At 41.2% G+C, this 18,739-nt stretch overlaps 1 protein-coding gene across 1 annotated transcript in view; it reads right to left on the reverse strand.

Moving 5' to 3' along the window:
* ESR1 (estrogen receptor 1) overlaps positions 1-18,739 on the reverse strand; it is a 297,894-nt gene that overhangs the window by 219,925 nt on the left and 59,230 nt on the right. Inside the window, exon 3 of the mRNA XM_056126157.1 lies at positions 9,467-9,583. Within this exon, the coding sequence (XP_055982132.1) occupies positions 9,467-9,583 (117 nt within the window). The remainder of the gene's footprint in view (positions 1-9,466; positions 9,584-18,739) is intronic.

The raw sequence follows: 18,739 nt of genomic DNA on the forward strand, positions 1-18,739 counted from the left end.
ATGAAGAATTTGTTGATGCTTATGGAAGAGTTGATTACTTTAAGTGTTGCAAGTATTACATTTGATACGTTTTAAAGTTATATAGATTATTTAAGGACTTAAGTATTTTTGTTTATAAATAAAAATTTTAATATGGAAGAAAATTTGGATGAGTGAAATATATAATATGAATTAGTAAAATGATTTTAATAAAAATATGAGTAAAAATGCAAAATAATCATAACATCTTTTGTTAAAAGTAACTTTACATCTCATTTTGATTAAATCAAATCCTAAACATAAAATCTTAATCTTTTTTTTTGTGCTTGGGTTTCAATTATACAATGAAATCTTAATCTTGTGAAAATACTCTGAGTCATTTGTTGCTATGAATTTTCCATAGCTATTAGAAAAACCCTAGAAAGTAATTCAAAAAATTTTTTTTTGCTTTTTGGGTCACGCCGGCAATGCACAGAGGTTACTCTGGGCTATGCACTCAGGAATTACTCCTGGCGGTGCTCAGGGGACCATATGGGATTCAGGAAATCGAACTTGGGTTGGCCGCATGCAAGGCAAACGCCCTACCTGCTGTGCTATCTCTCCAGCTCCAGTAATTCAAATTTTTAATTTTTATTCACTTAGTAACTTTTGCTAAAATATAGTCACCATGATATTAAAGGAAACCTAAATGTCTCGATTGGGAAGTTCATTGCATCAATTAAATAGATAACAGTGTCCCATTCAGATAAATATTTAACTCAGAGTAGGGGGAAATACTTTATCTTCCAGTTCTTCATGGGTCTTCTGAGTTATTCTGGACACATTATGTCCATTTCCTCATTGACTTCATTAATCATTTACAACATTAACTTGAAAAAGTTACTCTGAAATATTTCTTCAGAATAAACTATCACATTGCTATCAAAACAAAGACAAGTTGGCAATGATTACTTTATCTTAAATTTCTTCCTATTGTGTTAGAAAGAGACACAACCAAATGGGCAGTGAATGGGATGGGAACATCACATAATTTCTGTGTCCCAATTCCTTTTCCTGGAAAATGAAAGTCTTGCCACCCACACACTCCTTAGTCAATTGTGAGGAAAGTCTCTGAGAAACTGGGAAATGGTTCTAAGGGCTGGAAGCATGTGTATCGTGCAACAGAGTGCCTGACTCAATCCCCTCACCACACACCACTTGAACATTACTCGGAGTAACCCCACTGCCCCAGCACTGATGGGGAACCCCAAAGACCAAATGCATATATAAACAGGACATGTAATTTGAAAATGTGCACAAATTTAAAGGAGTTTAAATTTGTGTACATCTCTGGCTCATGAAGTGATAAACATCAATTCTCATTCGTCGTAAGGCTCTTTCTCCAGTTGAAACTAAAATAAATAGATGTACAAGGATTGTATTCTCCACAAAATAATTAGAGACTTATAGTATAAGTGATAAAATTATCATTCTAATTTGAACAAAAATTTTAAATAAAAATGCAATTCATCATTCTTGTTTGTCTTTAGGTCACACTGGGAGGTGGCAGGAGCTAGCTTCCTGGGCCCAAGAAGAATGGTTTTCACACATAGTATGAGACTAATATGCAAGGACAGTAAAAACAAGGCCAGAAGGATGAGTCCATGGTTGGAAGCTTGCCAAAAGTGATGGTGAGGTTGGGGAGGTAATTAGGACAGAGAAGAGACCACTATGACAATGAGAGTTGGAAATGATCACTCTGTACAAGAACAGAATGCTGAAAGGAGGCAAAGAGCTCCATATATATATATATATATATATATATATATATATATATATATATGGAGCTCTTTGGGGCTGGAGCGATAGCACAACGGTAGGGTATTTGCCTTGCACGCAGCCAACATAGCCGACCCGAGTTCGATTCCTCTGCCCCTCTCGGAGAGCCCGGCAAGCTACCAAGAGTATCTCGCCTGCATGGCAGAGCCTGGCAAGCTCCCCGTGACATATTCGATATGCCAAACACAGTAACAACAAAGTCTCCAATGGAGATGTTACTGGGCCTGCTCAAGCAAATCAGTGAACAATGGGAGGACAGTGATAAAGCGACAGTGATGGAGCTCTTTGGCATTTAAAGACTATCAACAGGCACTGTGGCACAAAAGAGAGATTGAGAACCAGTTGTTATTAAATTAGATTATATAAATTTATTTGTATTATTGCTTAGTATTGTATATATTCGGGCTGGAGCAATAGCACAGCGGGTAGGGTGTTTGCCTTGCATGTGGCTGACCCAAGTTCGATTCCTCGGTCCTCTCTCGCAGAGCCCTCTACAAGCTGCAAAGGGTCTCCCACCCACACAGCAGAGCCTGGCAAGCTACCCATGGTGTATTCTATATGCCAAAAACAGTAACAACAAGTTTCACATTAGAGACATTACTAGTATCCACTCGAGCAAATCAATGAACAATGGTAGGACAGTGCTACAGGACAGTGCTATTGTATATATTCAATTTTTATATGTATATATAAATAGCATGGCAGAGGCTGGCAAGCTACCCATGGCATATTTGATACGCCAAAAACAGTAACCATAACAAGTCTCATTCCCCTGACCCTGAAAGAGTCTCCAATATGGGAGCATTAGAAAGATGAGTAAGGAGAGGCTGCTAAAATCTCAGGACTGGGATGAATGGAGACATTACTGGTGCCTGCTCCAGTAAATAGATGGGATGACAGTGATACAGTGGTACAGTGAGATATATATATATAGCAATATATATTGCAATATAAAAATAAATAAATAAATAAATGCAAAACATAATGTTCAAAAGAAAAGAGAGAGCGTGAGAGAGAGAGTGAGAACAGGAGTGTCTGCTGTAGACAAAGGCTGAGGGGGTGGGTAACTGTAGGGAAACTGGGAACATTGGTGGTGGGAAATGTACACAGGTAAAGGGACGGTGTTGGAACATTTATATTGGAACCCAATCATAAACAACTTTGTCACTGTGTATTTCACTGGAATTCAATTTTTTAAAAAATTATTTTTATTGCAAGAAGTATATATTCGCTAACACTCATGAAGCACTTAACATTTATAAAGTAATTTCACCTGTTATGAGTTATCCTAAGGACAAACTTGCAATATTATTGTAATTTAATACACAGCTCTGAAAGTGAATGGGATAGAAAATTGCTCAGTGTGTCTGAGGAGGCAATATTTGAGTCAGACCTTTCAGGTTTTCCTCTCTCCACCCAACCAACTAGAATGCCAAGTTCTTGGAGGGAAGATTTGGCTGCAGAAATATTCTAGCTAGACCAAACCAGAGTTGTTGACTAAAAGGATGGATTTCCACTGGTACATTGTGTCCACTCTCATCTATCATTATCTGAGATTCTTCTCACCCCATTTTTTCTTCTGGATTTTCACTTGCTTCCTCATTTGTAAATGCACTCTTTGACCTGTGAGGTCATTGGTAAACGGAAATAGGATCTTACTCCAGCTTGCTCTTTTGGTCTTTGATGTTTGTTCTGGGGCCACACATGGAGATGCTCAAGGCTTACTCCTGGCTCTGCACTCAGGGATCACTCCTGGGGGCGCTTGGGGGACGGATCATATGTGGTACTGTGATTGAAGCCAGGCTGGTTACAAGCAAGACAAGCACCCTACCCTCTGTACTATCATTTGGACCCATCTAGATTGCTCTTTTCATAAACACTTACCCCCAGCCCTCCAAAAAAGAACTGCCTAATGAATTGCCTTCATTTATTCGTGCAAGAGTTTGCTTAGTGTTAGGGCAGTTAACAGGATGAATAGAGTCTCCATTGGTCTGGAATAGAGAAATAGTCACAGACTGAAGACTCAAACCTGGACCACCACATATGGTCCTTCACGCTCCACCAGAATTATAAGTTTGGAGAAGAGTTGGTTGCCTTGAAAGAAAGAACACTTGATTTGCACGTGGCCAAACACAGAGACTAAATCTGGGGGGGGGGGGGGGGGGGGGAGGGAAAGCTTCCCTAAGAAGGTGGCATTTGGTTCCAAGCCTGAGGTTAAAGGGGTATCAGGTGAAAAGGAGGATGGGAAACACCCAGGACAGAGTAACTGCCACATGAACCAAGTGAGACTATCAACCTCTTAAATCCTGCATCTCACTCAACTCTCTTGGCTCAGAACCCAATCTAATGATGATGCTGTCAGTTATAGTAGATGTTGCAACACATTGAAATTATTTCTTCATGTCAATAAATCATTTACTCTGGGCTTCAGGACATTTCAATGGATGTATTCAGTCTGGCCATAAAAGTAGGCGTAGGTGTGTGGTTCTCTCTCTTATCTGAAACTGAAATTTTTATTCCATGTGGAAAGAATATTCTAATTGATGACTGTATAGTCTGGTTAGGAAACTGGCTACTTGTGAATCTACTTTAAAAAGGGGGTGTTGACAAGGGTAAGGAATATTGCCCCATAGTTGGAAGCCTGTATCATGAGCTGGGGGAGAAGGCAGATGAAATAAAGAAGGAATCACTGAGTCAAAGATGGTTGGAGAAATAGTTCGGGATGGGAGATGTGTGCTGAAAGTAGAAAAAGGACCAAACATGATAACCTCTCAGTATCTGTATTGCAGACTGTAATGCCCAAAAGTAGAGAGAGAGTATTGGGGAAATTTTCTGCCATAGAGGCATGGAGAGGGTTGGAAAGAGGGAGTATATTGGTGGTGGAGAATGTGCACTGGTAAAGGGATTGGATGTTTGATTATTGTATGATTGAAACTCAAATATGAAAGCTTATAACTGTATCTCATGCTGATTCAATAATAAAAAATAAAGAAATTTATTTAAATAAATAGGTGTTGGGAGGACCGAAGAGTTAACACAGTGGGTAGAGCACTTGATTTGCATGTGGCCAAACCAGGTTCAATCCCTGTACTAGATACGGTCCCCCAACTCCTGACAGGAGTGATTCCTGAGCTTAGAGCCAGGAGTAAGGCCTGAGCATATCCAGGTGTGACTCAAAACACAAAAAAAAAGTTGTAAAGAATAATTCAAGCCCATATGCTCTTTACAAAAAATTCCATCGTTAGAGTAATAAATGTGCTTCCAATTGTAAATTAAGTCTTATTTAGCATGAGGTTCTGCCTATGGCCCATAGTTTGAAAAATACAATAAATGATATTGATTTCTGATAATAAATAAAATCAAATTAAAATGTGATGTTCCCAGACACTATAGTTTTACAACTTTAAAAACTTGGCATAAAATGTATAGACCTAGGGCCAGGGACATAGCTCAAAGAACAAGTATGCATGCTCTACAAGCTGGAGGCTCAGCTCCATCACTGGTACTGCACTACTGAGTATGACACCCCCCCAAAATAACGCGTAAAACTTACAGACCTATATCAGTTGCCAGAAAAATACACATTTTCACAACACATACTACAAAGAACCTGAACAACCACTGAGGGTCCTCTCTGGAGAATGAAAGGCCGATTCAGGCCCCTCCCCAAAATTTTCACTGAAGCCCCAACTCCTGATACCTGCTGATAGGTCTGCATTTGGGCTCAAGGTCCTGAAAACTGTAATGAAGAGGAAACACAAGCATATGGGGGCTGGATGCGATTTCACAGGTGTGTGTCTCTAAAGTAACATCACCAGAATGCGAGTCCATAGGAGAAAGGCAACATGATAACAGGAAGTGGGGGAGAGGAAGTTGCACAAAAAACTACAACTCTAGGGTGGGAGGGATACTGGGATCATTGGTGGTGGAGAATGGGCACTGGTTGGAGGGATGGGTACTCGATCATTGTAAAACTGAAACCCAAGCACAAAAACTTGTAAGTCCACAACTGTACCACATGGTCTTTCACTAATAAAAATCTAAATAAATAAATAAAAGTAAAAAGCAAGAAAAAACAACTACAAGTCTGGGGTTTCAACCCTCCACTCTGTGGCATTTTGTTATCGCAGCTGTAGAGACAGAATTTTGACCTCTCAGTATGCACAGGTTGGAAGCCTTTCCCGGATGTGAGGGCATCAGTGATAGGATGTGATCCATACAAAGCCTGCTCACTCAAGTCACACAGTGGGGTCTCACTGCAATATAACTGGTCCTTCTAAGAAGAAGGCTCCCTCTTTAGCCATGCCCAAAGGCAGGTGAGGACACAAAGAGCCATCTAAAAGCATAAATTGTTCACGCCTTGATCTTCCATATCCAGGTTTCAGAACTATGAAAAACTTATTGTCTGTTGTTTTTAAGTCACTCAGCCTGCATTCTGATAGCCCCAACAGACTACAAAGCAACAAACAGATGTTCAGATGCTTTGTTATCATAAAATACACATGCATGTACATGTGCATAAACGTGTTGGCAATGTGCAAATTTCTTGGAGTATAATTTGTAAACAACAGAGATTTTTACTCTCTTTGTATAATAACATTTTTTAGGTTAAAAATGAGTATGTATAATTTATATTTATTCACCTGGTTATATCTTGGGGAAAGCAGAAATGTATTTATAAAGTGGGGTCAATATATGTGTACCCTGGAAAAATATTTTGCACATATTCACAAGTCAATTATTTCAGCATTCAGAGAGAATGTAAAAGGCCAGGTCTAACCTACCTAAAATTACCAAGGAATATTAAACTTAGACTGCACTGTTTCAAGTTAAACTTTTTACATGCATTTGTTATATTCCTGTCGCTTATCAAGTTACCTTAAGAAGCTCTTTGTGAGTTTAATTATGCTTGACTAATTCTCTAAAGAGTACAAAGAAAGATGAATTCCTTAAATATTTAATCCATCGATGACTCAAAGTGTCATTTTCTGAATGCGACTGTGAAGTTCTTGGAATTCATTACTGTTTGAATTCTAACTGCTTTTTTAGACAATCAAGACATACAGTCACAGCTCCCACAATGCGTAACTTCAACATCTTATCATTTCATCAAGAGAATGCATGCCCAGTGCTACATTCCAAATCTCAACCTGGTAGAGTTACTTATCACCAGGCAGCCAAGGAATCTGTGAGCTTCCTCTTAGAAAGGAAGAGCATTAAGCTCTCTTCCATCCTGATCTTCAGAACTGTTTATAGGTCTACTTCATCTTGATCTGAACATAAATGAGCTAAAAGTTAGTTACTGCAAGTCTGCCTGTAAAATCACTCTTCTTTCTCATTCCATTATGGTTCTCTTGAACTTGTTCCAAGCCTCATGCCCTTCATAAACCTTCCCTAGAGTCAAACACGCATGGCTTCACTCATGCATGGTACACAGAAAAGCAAACCAATGGAATAGAGAGTATGGAACAGTAACAAAACGTCTGCTGGGTTACAAAACTGATAACCAAGCAGGGGTGAGGGGTAGAGAAAAAAGAGGTGGGCTAGAGGGTCTCGGGTACTTTGGTGGTGGTGACGTGTGATAACTGTGTACACCAAAAGCATAAATGTAACCACTATCATAACACATACCAAGACCATAATAAGTTTTTAAAACTAAAGTGTAAAACACGGGGCTGAAGAGATAGCACAGTGGGTAGGGCATTTGTCTTGCATGCGGCTGACCCGGGTTCAATTCCCAGCATCCCATATGGTCCCCTGAGCATCGCCAGGAGTAACTCCTGAGTGCAGAGCCAGGAGTAGCCCTTGTGCATTGCCAGGTGTGACCCAAAAAGCAAAAAATAAATAAATAAAATAAAGTGTAAAACATGATGAGTATGACTCAGAAAGGTTCATTAACAAAAGTAGGAGAATAGTTCATTTGAAGTAATTTTACAGAAGGGATCCATTTATAGAGAATGAAAACACTAGTAAATAAAACAATTTCTTCAATATTACAGGAGGCAACATTAAAAAAATTCATAACTACATGTGAATTCAAAAATAGAAGCTTGGCTCTGTATGTGAAAAAATAGGCAGACATTAATTTTCTCTCTTTCTTTTTTTTTTGAAATAACAATTATATATATTTGAAAGTTGGGGGAGTGCTGGTCCACATCTGACAGTACTCAGCAGCCTCTCCTGGCTCTGTGCTAAAAAGAGATCCAAAATATACTACTCAGGGAACTATATGTGGTACCAGTTTTAAAACTATTCTGAAGATAAGTGCCTGAACGCCTGTAATTTCTCTCCCAAAGAGTTAACAGCAAATTATAACATGCAAAAATACATTATGCAGCAAATTATAGCATGTAATAGCAAATTATAACAGTTGAGTTTTAAAAAATTATAATTCTTGGGGCTGGAGTGATAGCACAGCAGGTAGGATGTTTTTCTTGCACATGGCCAACCCGGGTTCGATTCCCAACATCCCATATGGTTCCAAGAGTATGGTTCCAGGAGTAATTCCTGAGTGCAGAGCCAGGAGTGACCCCTGCGCATCACCGGGTGTGACGCAAAAAAGCAAAAGAATAATAATAATAGTAATAATAGTTCAGTCATCCCTCCCTTCCTCCTGACACTGAATGGACCTGTGACTTTACAGTAATGACCCTCGTCCTGTTTAACCCTGTCTCGTATTTTGAGGGTGTTCCTCAAGAAGAGAGTCAAAATACAAAAACAGTCAAAGCAATCAGCAAAATCCCCACTTAGGAAACCTAGGCCCAGATTCTGGATTCTTGCAAAAACAAAAGGAAGGAAGGAAGGAAGGAAGGAAGGAAGGAAGGAAGGAAGGGAGGGAGGGAGGGAGGGAGGGAGGGAGGGAGGGAGGGAGGGAGGGGAAGGGAAAGAAAGAAAGAAAGAAAGAAAGAAAGAAAGAAAGAAAGAAAGAAAGAAAGAAAGAAAGAAAGAAAGTGAAAAACTGGGAAAAAGAAAAGACCACAGCACCATCGTGGGGCTAGACGCCCACAGCTCACAGACCCTGAGTGGTCCATACATGTGACGGCTCTGAGACCACGCTGCACGCAGAGATGCTGGGGTGCTAGTTAACTCAACTTCCCAAGAAGGAAACGGTGTTTTGCTTGAGAGCCTGATTCCACCTGCGCCGCTCCAGTGGAGAGAGACTCTGCACTTGTGATGTGCCCTTCATGTTCCTGACGCTCCATGAACGTGGAGTTTATTTGCAGATTGTGTTTGCCAGCATCAGCCATATCCACCCAACCTTCAAAACATTTCTTGAAGACTTCAGCTGGCAATCTTCCTAGCCGTCCTCCCCTACCTCCCATGCACCTTTGGTTTCAAGTAATTATTTACATTGAGAATATAAAACACAAGACGGCATGTCAGAATTTGCAGCTCTGGCTGCTTCCTGTTTATTTTAAAGAAAACATTTTCATAAGAAGACTTTTGTTGCAAGGAAAAAATAGAGGAAAAGAAATGAACTAGGGAGCCAGAGCAATAGAACAGCGAGTAGGGCATTTGCCTTGCACGCAGCCAACCTGGGTTCAATTCCCAGCATCCCATATGGTCTCCCAAGCATCACACTACACTCCCTTCTGGTTAGTAGACACAAAAGAGCCGGGGCAGACACAGACAGCCAGCAGGGTGGCGCTCTGCTCCACAGGGTACCTACCTCCTTTCATCATCCCGACTTCGTAGCACTTCCGAAGCCGGCAGGCCTGACAGCTCTTCCTGCGGTTTTTATCAATCGTGCACTGGTTGGTGGCCGGACACATGTAATCATTATGTCCTATTGAAGTAAGAAGACAAATATTAATATTCAGAACACTTAGAATCCATATGGAGGCTGTCAGGTGAATATTTTCCAATTTCTTGCTATCTCCATCCCCTGCCCTTTTTCTGTCCTCTAAGTATAAATTAAAAAGTCTCTAGGCCTGGGAAATGGCTCAGGGTACCCTGCCTGCCTCTTGGTCTTGAAGCTTTGACACAGTTCCCAATGCCACTATATGAGCTCAGCATCTAGAATCTCTAAGCTGCCACAGAGCTTGTGATCTTCAGAGTGTCAGAGCCAGGCACATGTAGGCATGGCAGGTGAAGTGTGTGAGTGCCAGCAAGCCCTGCAACTAAAGACATGTGGACACCCAGGAACACTGCATGCCAAAGTCTCTAGCATGTAACACCACTGAACACCAGAGATTTAGCACAGGAGTTGGGGTGTCTGAGTGTCCCCTAAGCACAGATCTAGGAATCACCCCTCAGCACAACCAGGTATAACCCCCAAACAAAAAACTAATTAATAACTAAGACTAAACAACTATTCTGGAGCCAGGGTGAGAGCTCAAGGGACTGAGTACATGAAAACATGTTTTACATGACCAAGAGCCAAGAGCACTGCCAAGAGCCAGTCCAGAGAAAGGTGCCAAGAGCAGCCCCCAAGGACCAATACTGAGTATTACCACAAACGAAAACAGATATTAGGCCCCAAACCCCAACTCTGCACTGTAGCACTGTCCTCCTGTTCTTCATCAATTTGCTTGAGCGGGCACCAGTAACGTCTGCATTGTGAGACTTGTTGTTACTGCTTTTTGGCATATCAAATATGCCACGGGGAGTTTGCCAGGCTCTGCCATGAGGGCAGGATAGTCTTGGTAGCTTGCCAGGCTCTCCAATAGGGACAAGGAATTGAACCCGGGTCAGCTGCGTGCAAGGCAAACGCCCTACCCACTGTGCTACTCTCCGGCATTCACAAGAAACAGGCTCACTCTACTGGACTTAATTTCTGACCCACCAGCAACCTTAACTAACTGCTCTAAGCCATTCCTTGAGAAATTTGCCCATATTTTACACAGCTTGGATGCAAGATCCAACATTTTCTATCCATTCATATGGTTGCATTTTCTCTTTAGATGAAACTTTTTTGGACCCAAGCTGCTTATTCAAACCATCCAAATAAGAACTGTTGGAACTTTTAAGCTTAGCTTCAAAGTGGCATTTCTTCCCAAATCATCTAAGAAAGCTTTATATAGGTCTTCAAACGCTGCACAGAACAAAAAAATTCAAAGGGTGGGGGCAGTGGGTTGGCATGGCTACCAGGCGAGTCCTAAAGTCAGAATCCAGAAAGTTGAGCATCGCACAGCGAGTTGGTGAGCACCTCAAGACCGTCCCCCTCGCTCTGTAATCCAGAGAAAATAACGGGGCCTGTTCTCTCATGGTATTCTCAGAACGAAATGTGAGAATCATGGCAGAAAATTTACCCTAATTGGGATAAGTTCTCAATAAATGTTAGCGGCCATTCTTATTTTTGTTATTAATTCTATTTTTCTTTATGGGTCTCTAATTTTTTGAGACTCTTCCACTCCCATGTTTCTTTCTCATTGGTATTTCCCACACAAAACTTGGTGCCACAAAACAAACATATGTACGTATTTCATCATCATCACCCTGGTCTTGGATCTGACATCCCACCCCCCTCACCTCACATCCTTAGAGGTATCTTCACTGTGATCCTCTTTTCCTTCCCTTCTTGCCCAGCTCAAAACGCATGAGTCAAATCGTCCAAACTATAGCTGCCCCCTGCCCCATATAAAAGATTAACAGATTTCACTATCAATAGCTCCCTGGCCAAAAGCCACAGATGTTCTCAGTACACGTGACTATCAGGGACCTCTAGCTATGTTTCCCTTCCTCTTGAACCACAATTATCCCTTAGCTTCCAGAACAAAAGACCACCCGCCCCCCACCCCAGCTCGCTACACCTAGAGCACCTATCTGCAACTTTCTAGACTGGGGGCAGGTCCCTTTGCTCCATCTGATACTCTGCCAGGAGCACAGGCATCAATGACAGGCTCTTTTTTTCTGCCTCTTTCCTAATCTCCAAAATGCCAGCCTCACCAATGGCTTCAGCCTTTACCACCACCAAATGCCCATGAATCATATATTTCTACTCAGAGCCCAAGCCCTTTGCTCAGCTCGGGGCTACAGATCTATGTGTATTTTGAAATTTGTGCTCTAACATTTGAAAGTCACTTCCAGTTCTTTCAGAAGTCTGGATGGGAACAGACAGAATAGTAGCCTCCACAAGTTAATCAATATTGGCACATGTTTATAAGTTTTATTTAGATGATACTAAATTCTTCTGTCTCTCAGGAAAATTAATTGAGATTCAAGCAGACTACTGAACTATTTTAAAACCTGCTTCAAAATAAAAGGAGAGCATATACTCTGATTTGGGCTGGAGCGATAGCACAGTGGGTAGGATGTTTGCCCAGTACGCGACTGACTGGAGTTCAATTCCCCCACCCGTCTCAGAGAGCCTGGCAAGCTACCTGTGATAGATTCAATATGCCAAAAACAGTAACAACAAGTCTCACAATTTGTTGTGAGACATTACTGATGTCCACTCGAGCAAAATCAATGAAAACAGGAGGACAGTGCTTCGGTGCTACATACTCTGACTTCCATTCAGATTTCTGTCTCAGCCATCCCATTTATGAAGGGCATGACACAACACGTGAACTGTTTTAACTACAGAACTCTTTGTTCCTTTTTCATCTCAAGGGTCAATCCCAATTAGCAAAGGGAGCAGTGGGGACTTGACAAAAAACGCTGGTCTCATAAAACTGCCTCCTCATCTGTAATTCAATTTTGTGAGACTCGCTGTATAAATAGGCTTCAGCTCAAATTCACATCTGCACCCACCAACTTCTCATACACTTGGGGAAAAAAACTCACCACATTCTAAGAATGTGATTTTAGTAAGAGACCACCCAACGCCTCTGATCTCTGCCGTCGGTATTTTTATACTCTTCTATAAGAAAAGGGGCAAGTTGAGGAAATAGGAGAATTGACGATCAAATGGACTTGAGCAATGTTAACATTCTGCTCTTCTGACACCATAAAGAACTTGTTCAAGTTTGTTCTTCTCTGAGGTGTAGGCAGTGCCTGTTGAGATATGGAACTCTTTGAAAAATAATGGGTTTAAGGGCCAGATAGTTCAGAGGTGAAGCTGCCTGGTTGGCATGCGTTTGTCCTGGTTGATCTCCAGCATTGCGTATATTTCCCTGAGCTCCACCAAGAGTGATTCCCCGAGCACAGTGCCAGGAGTCAGGCCTGAGCACAGCCAGGTATGGCCCCAGCCCCCACCAATGGATTTATCTTAAGTGATAGTTAGAAAATAGTAGTCACTGATATCAAAGAATAACTTTGATTTGCTTTCTGCCTTCCTCCTCCCCCCACCCCCAACCAGCCCAAAGCAAGTTGTTTTGCAGGCCAGGAAGACGATGGAGGATCAAGGCCAACTGGCTATCTCTTATGTTTGGACTGGCCATCAGTAAAGATGTGTATCTTTATAGAACTAAAGGAAATTCCTGAGCTAACATGTTTAACACAGAAAATATGCTGGGTCTGGGAGCTGAATTCGTCCCTCAACAAAAATGAAAATAGATGCCCAAAAGTACTGAATTTGCCATACAAAGATGCTTTTTTATCTTGACCAAACAATGTTAAAAATTTTTGTTGCTACTGTGTTTTTTGGTGATGCTCATGGTTTACTCTTGACTCTGCACTCAGACATCATTTCTGGCAGTGCTAAGGAGACTGTATGGGATGCCAGGGATGGAACTTAGGTCAGCCACATGTAAGGCAAGCACTTTACCTGCTATACTATCTCTCTGGCCCCATAAACTGTTTTAGACTTGTAATGTGATAAATTGATAACAAGAAACAAAAGGAATAAGTAGTTACATATTTAAAGAGTCACAGTTCAAATTCTTCCTAACCAAACACCATGAACAACTACTGGAAGTTACAGCAAAAAAAAAAAAAACACGCAACAACAAAATTGATTTCTTTCCCTTAATGAATATAACTTGGTAAAGGTGTGTGGTTAAATCCATTGACTTATGTTTCTTCAAGAAGAACGCCCTTTTTATTTTATCAGAGCCTGTAAAAACAACGCATAAGAAAATCCTACTAAAGTTGGGTTCATTTTTTTGTTTGCTTGCTTTTTTAGGGGGCGGGGTTCTTTTCTTAAGTAACAGCAACTGTGGTAATGAGACAGTATTTTCCCTGACAGGAATGAAGTACTCCCTGTACCGTGACCAGAGGCCCTCAAGTGCTTTGCACGCAGACCTAGATGAAGCACAAAACGCGGAAGCCAAGTTGTGATATTCAGGTAAAAGTTTGGAAAAACTTTCCTTGACCACCAACTTTCCTTGACCATTATTTCCTTGACCACCAAAAAAGCAAACACTTCCCGTATTCACCCAGAGAGGACAACAACATGGATTGAAAGGGATACATGAAAGGGACCCTGGGATCTTTACAGCACTGTTGGCTCTGAGGAAGGAGCTGAGACCACCTCAGTGCTCACAAAGAGACAACTGGATAATGAAGTGCTTGGTTATAAGCGCACTGTGGAATTTAGCCCGCTGTAAAAACTATGAAATCCCACCATTTGAGACAACATGGATGGACTTAAATGGCTGTGGGCTTAGTGAAATCAGTCAGAAGATGAAGGACAAACATTGGAGCTTTCACTCATACACGCTACATAAAGGAGTGAAACAAATGAGCTGATTTTTATAGACTGGAAGACTCACTTAGTGACTCCAAGAAAGAGGAGAAGAAGGCAGGTGAATTGATCCTGTAAAAAATATCACAAATATAAGGGATAGAGAAGAACTAGATTGTCAGTGTTGCGCTCAGTGCTCTATAGACCACGTGTTGATTATAACACAAAGCCTATGTAATCACATCTAATACAACGATGCTATGTTATTTTCAATAGAAAAATATGTGTTTTTAAAAGTCTCCGGAGTGATGCAGAGATTGAAAAACAGGAAGTGTTCGCACCTCAAAAGAAACAATGACCAAAATACAGATAGAGCCCACAGAATGGGTAAAAATGTTTACCCTATACCCATCTGATAAGGGGTTAATATCCAGAATATATCCAGGATATAATATATACATATATATACAAGACACTAGTAGAATTGTACAAGGAGAAAAGTTCCAACCCCATCAAAAAATGGGGAGAAGAAATGAACAGAGACTTCCTCAAAAAATAAATTCAAATGGCCAAAAGACACGTGAAAAAATGCTCTACATGGCTAATCATCAGGGAGATGCAAATCAAAAACAACAAGATATCATCTCATACCACAAAGACTGGCACACATCAAAAAGAGCAAGAACAACCAATGCTGGCACAGATGAGGGGAGAAAGGGACTCTTTCATTGTTGGTGAGAAAGCCAATTGGTTCGGCCTTTTTGGAAAACATTATTTTTTATAATTTATAATTTTATATATTTTATAATTTAAGGCATTCCTTAAAAAACTGAAATTGAGCTTCCATACGACCCAGCAATATCACTTCTTGGAATATATCTAAAGGCTGCAAAAACAGCACAGTAGAAATGACATCTGCACAATAGCCAGAATCTGGAAAGAACCTGAGTGCCCAAAAACAGACAACTGATTAAAGAAACTTTGGTACATGTACATAATGAAATACTATGCAGCTGTTAGGAAAGATGAAGTTATGAAATTTGCTTATAAGTGGATGGTCATGAAGAACATCATGCTAAGTGAAATGAGTCAGAAATAGAGGGACAGACGTAGAATGACTGCACTCATTTATGGAATATAAAATAACATAATATGAGACTGACACCCAAGGACAGTAGACACAGAGGCCAGGAATATTTCTCCATAGTTGGAAGCCTGCCTCACGAGCAGGGGGGGGAAAGGCAGCTGGAATAAAGAAGGGATCACTAGGTCAATGATGGTTGGAGGAATCATTTGGGATGAGAGGTGTGTGCTGAAAGTAGATAAAGGACCAAATGAGGTACCTCTCAGTGTCTGTGTTGCAAACCATAATTCCCCAAGGTAAAGAGAGACATGAGGGAAATTGTCAGTCACAGAGTTAGGTGGAACGTTGGGATGGATGGAGTTGATGCTGGGGACATTGGTGGTGGAAAATGTGCACTGGTGGAGGGATGGGTGTTCGATCGCTGTATAATTGAAACTCAAACATGAAAGCTTTGTAACTGTATCCCACAGTGATTCAACTTTAAATTTAAAAAAAAATAGGAAGGGGAAAGGGGAAAGAAATAAGTAGGAAACAGCAATAGTGGGAGAGAGGCCATTTCCCTACCTGAGGACAGGAAGAACCCACAACTCACTACACATACATACATACAGCTCTTCTCTGCATGAGTCCAGGAACCAGAGAGACAGTTTTAAGGCAAGGCACCTCCCTTGCATGCAGCCACTTTAACTGATCCCGGTGTGATCCCTGAAAATGTACATGGTTCTTGAAGAAAATCCTAGGAATATCCCCTGAGCACTGCCAGATGTAGCCCCAAACACCCCATTTCCCATTAAGAAAGAAACTCATCTTAGATTCTTTCTCTTTCTTAGTTTCTCTCTTTTGGTGACAGCTGGGGTTTTGTTTCCCACCGTTATTATCACACTGAGTTTATATTTATCAATTACATCAACAAGGAAAATACCCTTATCACTTTGGGTCACACCCAGTGATGCACAGAGAATATTTTGAAAGCAAGTCTAATTCAAACAAGCAGGGATAGGGCAAGCCCTGTGCACAGGCAAGGAGACTGGTGCAGCCACTATGGAACATCACATGGAGGTTCCTCTGGAAAGAAGAGAAACAAAGCGCTATAGCTGCATCCCACAACCCCAGCTCTGGATCTCCACCCAACGGCAAGAAAGCCACTGTCTTGAAGAGATATCACTGCATACTTGTGATGAGAGTGGCATTGTTTTCAATGACCAGATAAGGAAACAATAGAACTGCTCACTCTCACAAAAGTGATAGCACAGCGGTAGTGCATTTGCCTTGCACGCAGCCAACATGGCCGACCCGAGTTCGATTCCTCTGCCCCTCTCGGAGAGCCTGGCAAGCTACCGAAGAGTATCTCGCCCGCACGGCAGAGCCTGGCAAGCTCCCCGTGATGTATTCGATATGCCAAACATAGTAACAACAAAGTCTCCAATGGAGACGTTACTGGGCCCGCTCGAGCAAATCGACGAACAACGGGAGGGCCTTTACCTTTACCTTTACCTTTAGAATTGGTGGGATGTGTACACACACACACACACACACACACATTATTTGCTGGTCTTTAGGACTTGATGATATCAGCCTCAAGATCTCCCTTTTATATTACATAGCTGAGATGTGGATTATTCTAGACCCTGGTCTCCTTTACTCTAACACCCCCAGCCCCTACCCAATCCCACACATACATGCACACACAGACAGAGGGCTTTTTATTTAAAGAAAAATTATTTTGTGCCTAGCCCACAATCACTACTTGAGTCTACACTGTCTCACACCAACTCAGAAGAAGAGCCTGTTAGTGACTCCATTCTCCTCTGCTTCCTGGCCAATGGTCGTCCACCATGCTGCCAAACCATCCATCTATCAACTGTCTAACTAGTGTGCATTCAAGGTCTAGGAGTAAAATCAAAAGTGCCTTCATTCAGATTACAGAGCTGCATGGAATCAGTCAGTTATTCCCTTCCTAATTCATCTCTCACCACCTTCTAAGTCTCAGGCATGTGTTTCTGTTCAAATGTGATGCACCCCGCACTTCTTGGATTTGTCTCCTCTCTGGTGGGAAACACTTTCCCTGATGTTGTCCCAGCTAAATCCTGCTCTTCTTTCCACAATTCTGTCAAGAACTCAACTCCCCTAGGAAACCTTTGCTGTCCCTCCAGACAAACTTGACTTTTGTCCTAGTACTGTTATGGTGCTAAGGGCCTAGGATTTGACTTGCTCATCTTAATCCCCAGATCACTTAAGACTTGGCAAGGAAGGGACCACACCTGGCTCCCTAGACACCATTGGACCTCAGTCCAGAACATTCTGGATCACAGAGTGGCATGCAATGGGTATTTATTAGCTAAACAAAAGAGAGTTGTGAAGGGTCTGGGTTGCTATCCTCTTTCCAAATCCCATTTATAGACAGAGCTCAGGCTTCCTAAATGGGAAGATTGAAAATTTACAAGGAAGCAATTGTTGAGATGATGATCATCCCCAACCAATAACAGCTGCTACCTGCCTAAAACATAGACCCCGAAGAACAGGACACAGAACCTGCAGAAGAGATGAGTCCACTTTTACATATGATGAAGGGGAGAGAGCTGATACTAGCACCAAGGAAAGTTCTTCACAGATACAACCAGCTGAGAAGGAAGACCTTACATTCACAAGGAGTAGCTTCACTACCACTTCTATTTTGCTGTCTTGTTCTTTGACCATTGAATCCATTTGATAATTCCCTTAGAATCAAAACATAACATTTTAATTCTTTTAAAGCTTTTGCTTTCTAGAAATGCTTTTCTGAATGAAATGTTTTTTCTCTAGGGTTGGATAAGTTGGATAGCATGGTAGATAAGTCTCCTGCTTCTTTGCACATGGGTTCTATCCACTGTTGCACATATGATCTCCTAGCACCACCAGGAGTGATTTCTGAGTGCAGAGCCAGGAGTAAGTTCTGAGCACTGCTAGGTCTGACTCCTCACTCCCCATTTTTTCCTCTAACATTTAGGCTATGTATTCATTTTAATAATAGTGGTTGTTTTGTAGAAAATGCTTTATCACTTTTAACTCTTCTATTTCTATGACGTTCCACCCTACAAGATTATTAACAAGTACATGAATTTACTTACCCCTTATCACTATCCCTAAGGAGTGGGATTGGCTGGGAAAATAATGAGTCTTCAATTTTATTATTTCTCATCCACCAAAAATTTAAATATTCTCAACAAGCATGAAATGCATCAGTGTATTAGCGGGGTAAGTATAGTATCTTGATTAAAGGGCCTCCTACATATCAGACAGATGAATTACATGCACTAATACGGTATTAGTAGTTGAATAGAGAGAGTTTAAAATCATTCCCTTCAATCAGA

This window comes from Sorex fumeus, unplaced genomic scaffold (genome assembly GCF_029834395.1).
Source record: "Sorex fumeus unplaced genomic scaffold, SorFum_2.1 ptg000061l, whole genome shotgun sequence".
Lineage (NCBI taxonomy): Eukaryota > Metazoa > Chordata > Mammalia > Eulipotyphla > Soricidae > Sorex > Sorex fumeus.